Source organism: Etheostoma cragini, chromosome 16 (genome assembly GCF_013103735.1).
Source record: "Etheostoma cragini isolate CJK2018 chromosome 16, CSU_Ecrag_1.0, whole genome shotgun sequence".
NCBI classification, from domain to species: Eukaryota; Metazoa; Chordata; class Actinopteri; order Perciformes; family Percidae; genus Etheostoma; species Etheostoma cragini.
Window position 1 is genome coordinate 9874025 of NC_048422.1, and position 14325 is coordinate 9888349.

At 41.1% G+C, this 14325-nt stretch overlaps 1 protein-coding gene across 2 annotated transcripts in view; it reads left to right on the forward strand.

The window, feature by feature from the left end:
• Window positions 1–14325, forward strand: part of LOC117959560 (A-kinase anchor protein 2) — an 84890-nt gene that overhangs the window by 15800 nt on the left and 54765 nt on the right. For both annotated transcript variants that reach the window (XM_034896773.1, XM_034896774.1), the window contains exons 3-4: window positions 7437–7517; window positions 13031–13152. In XM_034896773.1, the coding sequence (XP_034752664.1) occupies window positions 7437–7517; window positions 13031–13152 (203 nt within the window). The remainder of the gene's footprint in view (window positions 1–7436; window positions 7518–13030; window positions 13153–14325) is intronic.

Genomic DNA, 14325 nt, shown 5'->3' on the forward strand with positions numbered 1-14325 from the left:
ACACACACACACACACACACACACACACACACACACACACCCGTCATCTCACTCATCATGCACCACTTCCTAACTCCCCTCAGAATTGGCCCCAGACGGTCTGCAGCCTTGTGGGTGTTTGTCTGATTTTGTTTGTGTGTGTGTGTGTGTGTGTGTGTGTGTGTGTGTTTATGTGCATGTGTGGGTGTGTGTGTGTGTGTGCAGGTTTGTGTGCGTGCCTGTGTGTTCACCTTCAGCTTAAAATCTAGATCTTTGTGCCCATTGTCTCACTTGCTGCTTTGTGAGTATAATTAGCCGCAAGGCTAGTTTGCAATTATAAGTTGTTTTATTTCCAGGATTCGACCACAGGTTGATCTCTTTGGATGAGAAATGTGAAGTAATCTGTGTAACTCCCGGTCATTCTGGATCCACTTAGTGAGGTCCAACAGAAGGATGTGAGTAGGGCAGGGTAAAGGTGAGGGGGAAGCTATAGCTAGACCTTTGCATGCTGAGATTTGTGGCTGGGCTGGGGTAATAGGCTGCGTTAAGAGAAGTTAATAGAGTGGGGGGCTGGGCTGCTTGCAGGCATGTGTAGGTTCACTTTGTGCAGTTTACTCACTTTGAGATTGACATATTGACAACATAAAACCCCTGAAAACAATATCGAGAACATTGATTTAGGTTGCTGACACGTGGTCTACTACTACTACTACTACTACTACTACTACTGGTTTCCAATGATAACTATTTCACCCACTTAAAGTTCTTACAGTTTAAAAGTGAGTAGTTCATTTTTTACAGATTAGTCTTTTATTTGCAGCAATTTTATCTTTACTACAGCAGATACAGGAAATTGGATAAACTGCTGCAGACTGTTGGATAAACTGTAGGAGATTGTTTGTCCCTGTGTCCGTTATTTGCTCGCAATCAGACACATGTTTGACTAAATCAGACACATCCCTGCACTGTTATGGTGTTCACATGCTCTGTCTGACGGGAAACTGAACACAACTTTCCAGCCCTGGAGAAGTGCAGCTGAATCTAATATTTCACGCCTATACAGGAGATGTTTGCTTCTGTTTAGTTAACGTGGGATCTGGTTTGTTTGGTCCAGTTGACTGAAAAGACATATGTGTTGTCAGATTGCCCCCGTCCGCTCCATTATATTGGAAATCCTGTATATGCAGACAGCGCAATGACACAGCTGTTTGTTTACTTTACGATAAGTCCCGTTTGTCACTGCATCAGTTTCAGTGCATATTAATATACGTCACATGTGATTGCTAAATAGTCTTTTTTAATTAGTGTCTTAGGTTTTGAATATTGGAGTGGTTTGGAGAGGCTCAGTTTATGGGCTTTATGGGGGTGGGGAGAGTGCTTGGGGCAAAGTCATTTTGAGGGGGAAGAGGGGGTGTGGTTTGTCTGGTAGCAGGGGGTCTGGGGGTCTGGGACATGCCAGGCAGTACATGCCATTTAAAATTAGCAGCAGCTGTCCTGGACCTACTGGACATTCTGGCATGTTTGTCTGTGTGTGTGTTTGTGTGTGTGTGTGAGTGAGCGAGAGTGGGTTTAAGGTTCACAGAGACTTGAGATTGGAATGCAGCTCTAGTGAACACTGCTGGTTTTGAAATTATTCTCGTGACATTTGAGCTCAGTTGGATAGTAAACAATGCAGAGTGACAGGACAGATACATAGAGGAGAGGGCAGAGCCACTGACACGCAGCAAAGGTAACTTTAGCACGTACAGCTGTGAATGCAGCAACACTATATTGGTCTAATTATTACTCTCCTGATAACAAATACACTCCGAATTGTGGATGGCAGTGGCATTGTTTGTCGACATTCAAAGACTGTAATATGTTGTGTTTGTGTTTTGTGTTTGTCCATGTGAATGCAAAGGTTTGCATACCTGTGTCTCCTCCATATGGACATGTTGAGTATAGTCACCCCCAGCTGCTGCTATCGCATGACAATGGCATGCATGACATTTTAGGGATGTGCTAAGTTAACATTTATTGACACCACCCTTGCCCAAGGAGTGGCATGGTTAATGTTCGATTCGCTTTGGACTTAACAAGTTAGTATTGTGTAAGGAGGACATCACGTTCAGATAGTCCCCTCTAATGGCAAAATGGACGTGTTCACACTGTAGGCCTGCAGGTGTTTGTTGCAACTACTGATTATTTTCTTCATTGCCACAAAATGATTTCCATGTGGATTACCAATCGATTAATCATTTCAACACTACATTTACGGTATGCATTTACCTTTTAGGTATTGGCTCATGGTTCAAAGATTATCCAAAGTTTGTTTGTTTTTTCCCAGCAGATTAAGTTCAGAATCAAACCTGTGACCTTTAAACCACAGGTCCATTTCAGTCTCTGTTCTCTAAGCGTTCAGTTATGGCCGCACGCTGAATGGAAGATGATCTTCACTGTCAGATGTCTCTGCTGGGTGTGTCGGCATGTGCAGAATGTGACCAATCTGATCTGCAGCTCGCTTCTGTTCGCCGTCTCAACACCAGCAGAACTTTAAATCCAACACTTAAATCCCTGCTTGAACACATTATTACCACGTCCGTTTGTGACCTCATGCCGATAGTGTAAGCGTGTGTGTATCAGTGATGCAGGATGCTGTTTACATGGGCGTCAGTTTAGTTTGACATGTGCGGGGACAGAGACACATTTGGAAGTGCATTTTCAGAATCTGGCATTTTTCATCTCTTTCGTGCAGGTCACGTTTTGAAAGACAATGTCCAGTAGCTTACTAATGTAAATATGAATACCATATACGGCTTTGTATTAAGAGTTAAACTGAAAATTAATGGGTTGTCTTAGTTTTAAATCTCATTCTACTATAGCTTCATACACAGATTTGTGGACCACTAATCCCCAAAAAAACAAATTAAACTTGAATTAAAATAACATGTTAACATATTTAACCTTTTTTACTTTCTGGTCAATAAAAACCTGTTGGATGCTATTATGCAGTATAAAGGATGAATACATCCATTAAATCGTCTTAGAGTTTTGGACCTTCCAATCAAAGGGGTTTTCTGGTAGTTTACCATTTTGAATGTCTCTCTGCATTAATGTTACGTCCCACTTAAATATTCTGTGAAACAATTGTGAATCCGGCTTTAAGTCAGGATTTTGTTCAAGGATTCATTTCCTGCTATGTCTGGATTTGCTCCTTTTGTCATCTGCTTTATTCACTTTTTTTATTATCCAAAGAATGAGGCCAACCTTGGAGGCTTAAACCCGTATATATACCTGCTTGTAAGTCAAGTTCTGTTTTTCTGTCCTTGGGATAATAATGCCATTTGCCTGGAAATGAATGAACACACAGTGTCTGTCCTTTTAACAAGTGTAGTTGTGAACAATTTTTTAGGGCTGAAAACATACTACATCTAAACAGAAAACCACCTTGAAGAACAAGGGGTTAGATTTTGAAGGAACATCAGACATTGACCACCAGGTTAAAATCTGTCTTTTATGGTATGAACACCACAGAAAAAGAGTGAAAGTTCATTGTGCTGAACATTGTTTATATGAACCGTTATGACCCCCTCTCCTTTGCCAAAATGTTTAAACCCAGCGGGATGAGAGTTTACTAAATTCTGTTTAGTCCATGGGACCTTTGCTCGGCCAATGGGGCTTGGCCATTTTAAATATTGAACGCAGAATTTGATATTAGTTTACAACTCTTTGGATGATGTCAGCAGTAGGGGGAAAAGTGATGTCCTCTGTATAAGAGCTAAGCAGCAAGCCAAGTAGGGCCAAACACTCACCGAGTCAGAGTGTGGGAAGTCCTGAGTGTGTAGCCAAGAATGTCAACATATTTTCCTGAGGGGGAGGATGTGTTCTATTGGGGGGGGGGATACAGTGAACAGAGCATGGTTTAGATTCCGCTGTACAAGGCGTTCATCTTTATATGCTCCCTCCTGTTAATTCATTTCCGTTTTGATTAAGAAGTGAGAGCTGATGAACTGATGCAACACTCTTTCATAGAAACTCTATGACCCCAAAGAGCTGATTAGTCCCCCACAGTTAAACTGTAGATTTGATTTGTTCAAGTGCGATTGAAGAAAATCAAAGAAGCACTTTGTTAGAAATGTTTACATATACACACATAAAGTATCATGGTAAAAAATATTGTGTGACTTCGTTAAACGGTGTAAATTTGCAGTATTTGATCTAACTTCCGTGGTATTGTTGTTGCCTCACTCCATATCTGTAAAAAACCTTGAGGACATTTCAGGCCGATTAGGGAACAATGGCACAAAACATGCCGTAGCCCACTACTGTATGAGTAGGGCCTTACTACCCTCTGTCAGTACATTCTGAGATAACGTTTTATTCATTTCCAGAAGCTCTCACCACCAGCCAACACCAGAGTGAATGGTTCGGCCTAATGCTTGATCTTGACATCACCTTGAGTGGCACTACGGCCACTCAAGCTAAATGTTCGTGTTTGTCAGAGATCGTGCAAATCTCAGTTAAAGCCAAGAACCCGCACAGTGGTTTCCCATTTGAGGCATGACTGTACTACAGTTTTTACGATGGCAATAATTGACTTCTCTGCATCAATGCATGTGAGATCAAATGTAAAACTAATACATTGCTAAAAGGTATGCTGCAGGGTATCCTGATATACCTGTACTGCATGTGGAGGTGCTAGATTGGCTAAGGCAGTGTGTTGAGAAATGATGCAAGACTATGTTGCATTGCGCTGCATGCATAGTAGAGCCAGTGTCAGCTTTTTTTTTTTATACAAGAATGCCATCCTTTAGTTTTGTATCTGTTTTCCACATCCCTCTGTGGTGGGCACCTCTACTGCATTGCCTCATGAGATGAATGAGGAGTCTGTGTCATTTGCCAAAGAGCTTTTTTCAGTCTCAGAGGCCCTTTCATATCAATTTTCATATTCATTTTGCAATCCTGTGTTCTTAGCAGATAACTGCTGTGGATGGGACTGCACGTTTTACACAACGTGACTGAGAACTGTTTGATTTTGAGAATATACAGTATTAGTGTCTGGTATCTGTGTGTACATATCCGTGCCTGTGACTGTGACTGGATTTGCTTTTGTGTGTTTCTGTGGATGTGTGTTTGAGTGCGTGCGTGTGTGTGTGTGTTTTGCCCATTACATGACCAACATTCCTTGACATCTGGTGACCATAGCTCTGACCGTACTTTACAAACCATGGGAAATGCTGCCGTGTAGGCTGCTGTGGTGTGTGTGTGTGTGTGTGTGTGTGTGTGTGTGTGTGTGTGAGAGAGAGACGGAGTTTGGCGCAGATGTTTTCACAACCAATGTGCAGCTTTGTGACGTGTTCTCCCAGCAAGACTGAAGAAGTCAAGTAATTCTACTCTGTCCCATTCAGTTGTTTAAGTCTGTGGTTTGGTGTTCAGAAGGATCATTGTTTATCCTGATTTAAACAAAAACATCAGGTCAGTTTATCATAGTTTCACTCAAACAATGTGTCCCTATACATCAAAACGCTGTGTCTATCTCTTTTCAAAAGACCCTTGTTCCCTATGGTTTACCAGAGACCGGGGCCTCTGGTGGCCGGGAACAGCCAGGTTCTGGCATCTGTCTGTAATGAAATGCTCCAATCAACCCAATCTGACCAATCTAAAGCCATTCATATTCCATTTTCTGATTGATCTACGTTTAGGTGACTACAACTTCTAGGTTACAGTCAGGGAAAGATTATCATTATTAACTGTAAATGGAAGAAGGGATGCAAAGAGCCGTCTGAGTTTGTCACAGTCAGATGATTTTGTGGACCCAACCTTCTGCTCCAGCCTCCTCCATATACGGTACTGCCGGTCTCATAACAATGTCATGCTATTGCAACAGCCATTATTTATACAGCCACAGGTCTGTATGAAGTGTTGGAACAGACGAACAAGTTGTAATTTTTCTAGTGAGACCAGTCTCTTCCAGTAAAAAATGGAAAACAGAAATGTGGACAACATGCTGTAGAGTTGCTGATTTTAATGATCAATCAGAGTCCTTCAAAGTAAGAGAAATTAAATTATTAAAACTATTCGACTCAATGTTCCTTCCATGCATTTTTGTTTACATCTGTCCTTCACACTTTGCTATTCTGTGCTTTTTTTCCTTCTCTCAGTTGTAATCCCTTTGAGAGGTGGTCTGACGTTTATTCATATTTTGGGGTTTTCCCTGATGGTTATATTTAGCCAACAGGAAATGTCCCAGAAATCCTCGTTCTGCTCCCACTGAGAGACATAGAGAGACAGCTAGGAACACATCTGCAGTATCTCATGCACTTCAGCCCCAAACTTGGTTGTACTGGGATCTGCTTTGTTTATATTCCCATGCATTTTTGTCAAAATAAATTCAAATATAAGAACTTTGCGTTGCCCTCAGTCTGTCCAGTATATTTATGACAATTTGAAACCTCCCACGCATGAGCCCAGCCTCCAAACATCAACCTCCTTCATCTCCACGTGAAGTTAAGGATTGTTCTCCCCGCCTTAAGTTCAGCCTCAGCGCCGTTTAGAAGCTTCAAGGCCTAATCCATCCGCTGAGCCCTCTAAAACCTCAAAAAGCTCTGACTTCCGAGCCCTCTAATAATTAATTTATTTCCCAGGGATCATTTGCCTCCCTACAGAACGGTACAGATAGAGTCAGTGAAGTGGTGATTTGCTGTTGCACTTATGAGAAGAATCATGGATTCCTTTTGGGTTATTATATACTCTCAGGGTTGGGCGGTAATACAGTATAACGCAGGGTCTTAAAAACAGCAACGGTAACAGTTTCAACTCTATCATTTAAAAAAAACTAGTCTCGAAGAAGAACACGATTCCTGCAAGACAACAGTTTAGCCGCCTGTCTGAGCCTTACGTAATTTTAAATTAGTCACGGCAATACCGTGTACCACAGTAAAAAAGGGAAGAGGTTTGACTGTATCCACATTTGGATACCGTCCAACTCTCTACTGTATATTCTTTCAGAAACATATTGTTACGTAAAAAGAAGTCCAGTTTTTGAGTTACAGCCTGTTTAGATATGTTAATGTCTCATTTAACTTTTGCTGTGTTGTGGAAACCATAGACAGGGGAGACACGTCAGTTATGTAACTTCTGTGACATCACCCACGTAGTAGACTAAACAAGACTGTGACAGTTTAAATTGAGTTGGACAGAACACTGTTTAAGAAGTCATTAAATCTCTGCTCACCTTTATATTGAATGTATGAATACCTTGAATGGCCCGATGGGATCACGTCATGCCGATGATCAGCATTAACATTAAAGCATTCAATCAATACACCAGCGTGCATTAGAGCATCTTCCGTTCCATTTCAACTCAGGCTTTTTTTTTTCACTGCCCGCCAATAAAAAGAAAAGAATGAAAAGTAATCACACTACTGACAAATCTGACCTGCTCTGATGTTCCTCTCTTCTGTTTTTTGGTCTCACAGGAGAAGCGAAAACGGCAAACGGAGATTGAAGACAAAAGAAGCCAGCTCGATGACCTGGTTCTACAACTACAGCATCTCAAGGTGTGTGTGTGTGTGTGTGTGTGCGTGCGTGCGTTCTATAAGAAGTTAGTTTTGAATTACCGAGTTAGTGAGTGAGAGTACATTTTATAATTAGCAGGAGGATCTAGGATTAAGAATTGATCTTACAATTCAATTTGAAATGACTTTAACGAGCCACCCAGGGAGTGGCAGTATATTTAAAACATGGGGTCGCTAAAAGATTTATAGCTTATTGTATCCAAAGGGAGGATAGAGGCAATGAGGAAAACTGGCTTACAGATGTTTTAGGACGTAAGGTTGGATGTTATCTTCTTTTTACTATTCTTTCTTTCCAGATATGTGTTTGCTACATTGCTGTCAATTCTGTTGTCTGAGCGTTTACTTATGTGAGTGTGTTAATGTACGTGTAGGTGTATGTAAATATACTTGGATCCCATGTCTCCCTAGTTATACTTTCATAGTTTATTAAGGTAGGGAGTAGGGAGGGAAGAGGGAGGGTAGGGAGTGTGTATTGTGCTACAGCAGGTCCATCTACAGTCTGTCTTCATTCAGTGGCTATGTGTATCCACATAAAAAAAACACCTGAGAAAAATAACTAAAAGACAAATCAGCAGTGTCAGCAACAAAAAACATAAGATACTGTGCTGCGTTTATGGTGCAGTGATAATGGAGTAAGCATAACTTCCATGTCTGCTGGGATATATGACCATCCTGCATTAGGATTACGGGCTTCTCTGCTTACTTGTGTTATTTACAGCAGTATATTAATTTCCTAAATGCGTGATAACATATTTACTGTTTGATTTACAACTGGACTGAACAATGCACGAGTCTGGGCGGCTGTAGGTGAGGGATCCGAGATGAAGCATTGGTCAAGACCTGAGATAACAGTTAGTTAAGGGTCAGATGTTGAGTTGAGGTTGAGATCGGAATGAGGTCAGTGTAGAGGCGAAGGTAAAGAAGAGAGTTCAGGTAGAGGTTAGCAGATGAATGGAGTCATCACAAGAAAGCTTTACAGATAAGTGTGTGACAGTCATTCATCTCTCTTCCTCTACTCAATCCCTCTTGAGTGTCCCGGTTAATGTCCCGTCCTTTACAGATTTTTTCTCATCCTGCATGCTGCTTATACACATGCAGACACGTGTGTTTAATGACTTGCTTGCATGGATAAATGTGTGTGTTTCTGGCTGACAGGTAGCGGTTCCTTCCATCGATACATCCAAATCTCAATGCTCCTGGAGTGTTGGCTTGTTAGAGTTTCCATTGGCCAAGCAGGGCAGGCTTGGCTGTTTTCTTCTTTCCAGAAAAACAATTAAATCCAAACACACATAAACACACACCCTTAATAATTACTGCCAGGCACTACTGCTAAGCCAAGATTGTGTTTCAAGTAAACACTGATTTGCCGTTCAAATAGTAAGGAAGTGCGTAAACGGGGACACAAACTGCTGACAGATTGTGAGTTTAAAAATATGAACCTTTCAACCAATGAAAAATTAGTCCCTTGACCTCTAAAGCTGCACACGGCCCTGTCAAGATGAGACACACCAGATCTAGGCATCATCATAGATTTTTGTTTTCTCATTACATTTTTAAGAGGAACAAACCTGCAGCTCTAAATGCTCCACACACGCCAGGTGGGTGGGGAAACAGCTGTGGGAACCCATTATACTTCAATTAAATGTATGGTAGCTTTAATATTTGCAATAAAAAGGCATTCCATTCTCTAATTAAAGGCTTTTTAACACACTTGGCATGAATGACTCCTATATATTTAATATGTTTGATTCCTACATGCCGGTCTTTTCCAGTATTTAACACCACTTATGGAAATATCAACAAAAGAGAAACATTAATTAAAGCCATGCACACAGGGTGTATTTGGCATTTAACCATTAATTCAATGTTAAGCTATAGTACTCTGGTTTAATCAATCCAGATTTCTACAGTCTGGGCCAAGCTGCACAACATACCTTCCAACTAATCTCAGCCTTACTGGTCAGGTTAGTGCAGGTGACGCAGCACTGCCTGGATTTGAACCTGAGAAGTGAATCAATTGCAAGTCAACATTTATTATCAAGGAATACGTAGGACTTATACATTCCCATCTGTGTGTCTTGAATGTAATGCTGCTGATACACTTCATTCTGCTAGTGTCTATTTTCTTTTCTTTTTTTGACCTTATGTGGGTCACTCTGCATGGAAAGTAATAATCAGAAAAACTTACATCAGCTGACATTTCAAACCACTACCGTCACTACACTATGCTCGTCACCTTCCAGGCAGCTAACCTTAACCTTACACCCTAAACATGACCATTGCCGAGCTGCCTGGAAGGAGATGATGGGGGCAAAAAAACACCAAACCCTACACTATAGACTACTAGCTTGTCTTGTTATACTGTATTTTTATAATATCACTTCAGTTCTAGTTTGTTATTGTTTTTTTAGTCATTTCATGTCTGTATTAGCTGGCAGTAAGGAGAAGTGGGGAAAGAGATTGCGAATGACGAGCAATAGTTCATGGTCAGCGCCTTTACCTCTAGGCCACCAAGGCGCCCCATTTGTTGTCTGGTAGCTCTTTCCTGTTGCACAGCAAATCATGCAACCTAAATTAATAGCTTGTTATCAAGCCATCTTAAGGTGAATAAAGAAACACCACAGATCCCAAACTCAAAATTCAAAAAAGATTTTTTTTTTAATAAAAACCTTGTGAGATGGCCTGTGATATAATGTGTATCTATTCACATTATATATCAATTCCATGCCCCCCATGAAAAAGAAAATCCATGTAGGGCATATCACCTAAATGCGCCCTAACCCAAACATGTTAGTGTTATGGAGTCCCTACAGAACTAGTGTACTGCTATGTTGACTTTTCTTTCATATAACACCAACAGGCTTAAACTCCAGATGCAATCAGCATCTGGTCACACAGTCCCATTTAATGGCCATTAGCTCTGAGTGCCACACAGCCAGGCAGCATGAAGCAGGCTTTGTAGTCCGCTCTCCAGAGACACAGTGGCCTGGGAGAGGAAATGGAGACTGGAGCCCAGAGATTTGATAAGAACCTCTTGGCTTCATGCTTCCAGGCTCTCAGAATGGAGGCGTTAGGACCATGTAAACACCATGATGATTTCAGAGTAAAGGTAACATTAACCTTTCTGTTGAAGCATCGTCTCCTCAGTAAATTATTGATTTTTTCTCATGCTGTTTTATGGCGATTGTTTTTAAAGGATTGAAAGAATCCTTCTAAACAGCCCCAAACCTTCTCTTTAAGAGTCCATCTCAAAGTGTTAGTGTGTCAGAGCTCAACAGGAAATGGAACGTCTATTAAACAGCGTGAGAGAGAGCAGAGAGCAGGCTGTTTCTCAGAGGAAACAACTGGTCAATTATTCCACAGAACTTTATTCAACGCTGTTTTGTTGACTGTCGAAACAGTCCAGAAAACTTAATTTAGGTGTAATAACACTTCATTTAAGAGTAGGAGTTATTTAATAACATTCCACAGGGATGTCAGAGGTTCAGGTCAGCTGCAGGCCAACATCCTCCTCTGGCTAAATGATCCTTTCTCTGCCTTACGTACATAGTATTGCTATGATCCCTGGGAGTCCATTTGAAGACAAACTCACAGCATGGATGGGCAAAACTAGCTGCATAAGGGCTATTTGCACCAGTGTGTCTGACTTTAAAACTTTTAAGTTCAACTCCAGACTTCAAATTTAGGTTACTTTTTAACAGTTTATTGAATTAAAAAATCTCTTTTTTCAAGATAGACAGCAACAACAAGTTACTATGAACAGGGGTATTTGTATCTCAATGAATTGGCAGAGGACAAAATGAGCAATGAGCAATCTCAAAATGTACAAAAGAAACAAATGGGCCAGGGAACACTAGCTATTGCAAACTACAAACATCCAAAGGTAATGCAGTTTTTGTGATTACTATATTTCAGTTCAATGGTTAAATTGCGTTTTGGAGAAGCACATTCATTCAGTACAGTTGACAAACAGCTTACATAAGTTGACTTTCATTTGAAATATTTCTGTCTGACAGCTCTGAATATGTGATGCACATAATCTATGTAGCCTTAGCTTGGCCGTGTGGGTGTGCAGCAAGCCACACACGCAGACACAAACAAACATAGAGCCACTGCCACATTCTGACAGCAGGTGGTAAAATGCTTTGGAAGAGTTTCGGCATAGCTCATTACTGTATGTTTGACAGCAAACAGCCAAAGGTGAAGTTAAGTGTTCCCGCTCGACTCTGTTGTGGTAACAAAACAAAGGTCCAGGCAGAGACGAGACATTGGAGACATAAACACGCGGCTCTGGCATCCATCTTTAAAACATTAAAGACAAACAGTGACGCTTGTGTGATGAGATGAACGGTACTTCCACCTCTGTGTATTTAATGCACCATGGGGCAGACAAATTGTTCAGGGATCAAATGCAAGGGCCTAATCTACATGTAATCTAGATTGTACATTTTATTAACGTAAACATTGTGCTGTGTACTTTTGCGTGATCAAATGTGTCTTGGAGACAAAGCCGCAGACAGAGCTGCTCTAAAGAGAGAGACGAGACGTGACAATCTCATTAGCTCTGTTAAATGTCAATTAGCAGAGTCGAGTAGGCACAATTCATCTGTCAACATCAGGCAAGTCTATTTGAACAGAAACAAGGTAGTGTAAGAGAGGAGAAGGCTGGAATTATACTTTATCCCTGTTGAAATGTTCTGTGTGACGCTGTGTCTTCAGGCAGCAGCTGACACTTCACTTTGCCAGAGAAGTTCTACCACTGAGGAATGAGTGTGTGACAAAAACTGCCATCCATCTTCTCACCCACGCAGCAACATGATGAAAGAACACAATGCACAAGTTTTTCATTCCTTTCAGTTAATTTGCAGTTAAGCAAAATCTAATAGAAGAGTCCCAAATGAAACCACAAGGCAAAGTCTTTGGAATTTAAGGTAAACAAATTGGACAAAAGAACTCAAGGAATTGAAGAAAAACTGCCCTGTTTGTGGATGAACATCTGCCTCTGAGTTTGTAAAACACCAACATAAACATTGACCTATATGCTGTCATGTAACAAGATAAATAACCATATATCACGAAGTATTGTGGCTCTCTTGGCCGCATGGCATTCTCGTTTAGCAACGAGTGTTTTCCTGTGAGTAACAGTTTACAGAGTTAGGAGTCTCTCTGTGTTATGTAAAAACTGTGTGCATGCGTGGGCCTACGTGTCTGTTTATTTGTTGTAGCTGTGCTTGGCAGTCATCTCACAAATTATTCACAAATTACTTTCAGTAATGGAGGTCCATTGGCTGTTAATGATGTCTAAGAATGTCATAACAAGTGTCAGACAAGAAGATCTATTTGAAGATGCCTTGTGGTGTTGCTGTAGTGGGTTGACATTTTTGCAACTATGAGTTGTAGTTTGAGCAGCTTCTCACATGCACTCTAGAGGAGGACCGACAAAATGGTTGCCACAAACGAAATGTCCTCTAACGTTTCTCTGTCCCCCTCCGCAGTCCAAAGCCATGCGTGAGCGATGGCTCCTCCAGGGAATGGGAGCGGAGGAAGAAGAGGCCCGGCGGAAACAGCTGCAACAGGATGAAGAACAAGGGAAGAGGCTGGAAGACATCATACATAGGTACACTAATGGACATCCCAATGTCACTTGTTTCAGGCTTTGTTTAGTCTAAATGCTAATTTTGGCCTTGTTGATCAGGTCTGATATGCTGAGTAATGATAACAAAAGATCTGTTTTTGTAACATCACATTTATTGCTCTGTCCGGCCCAGTGTACTCTTCAATTTTGACCAAATTGACATTTTACCGATCACATTCTCTGTTTGGCTTTCCCTCCAGTCCTAAATCTAGTCCTCAACTCCGGCACAGAGTTTTTCTATCCTATCCACATGGTCCAAACTGGTATTACTCAAAGAACAATGTGACTACATCAGTTACATACAATTTGCACCAAATGTGATGCTACAAATCAAGAACTGGGACATCCGATAGCTATATCAAAATACTGAGGACATCAACAGTAGAACATTTTATTACATCAGCCATATTTGAAACATCAAACCAGAGTCCTAGTGCGACTATATGTGGCTCAAGACCAACACACCCATTATCTGGTTACAAACACACACACACACACACACAGTAACTGGAGAAGTATTGGAGGGGTGGGATTCTGTTCTGGAATCTAGCTGTTCTGTAACCTTAGAGCAAAATCTACATTCTTCTCGTCCACTGGTGTGTGAAAACAAACACTAAGAGCTACTGTACACATATGCATCATCCTCTCTAAAAACAGATACAAGAGGTGACAATGAGTAAAGACAGAGTAAGATATAATAGATGAAGGGGATGGGAAGATGAGGTTATATATTATAGAGAATGAGAACTGGACGGAGGCAACAGGGAAACATATGAAGCCGGAACAGAAAGATACAAGAAAGGCAAGTTAAAGCAGGGCGTAATTGCCAGTGGAAGAGTGAAAAGGTGGAAAAAGGTGGAAAAAAGAGAGTGATGTGATTCTTTGGGCACTTCCTGCATTTGTGTCTATGGGAGGAGCTTCCTGATTCCCATCAAGCATTGCAGTGAGATAGTCATTTAGTCCCCAATCAATTGGGGGCATGTGATCATTGTAGCCGCGAATAAAGTGCCAGCCAGCTCTTTACATCCTCGCTTTGTATACTTGTATGTGAGTGTTTTCTATTTGCAGGGGGTGAGGAATATATATATATACACTCACCGGCCACTTTATTAGGTACACCTGTCCAACTGCTCGTTAACACTTAATTTCTAAGCA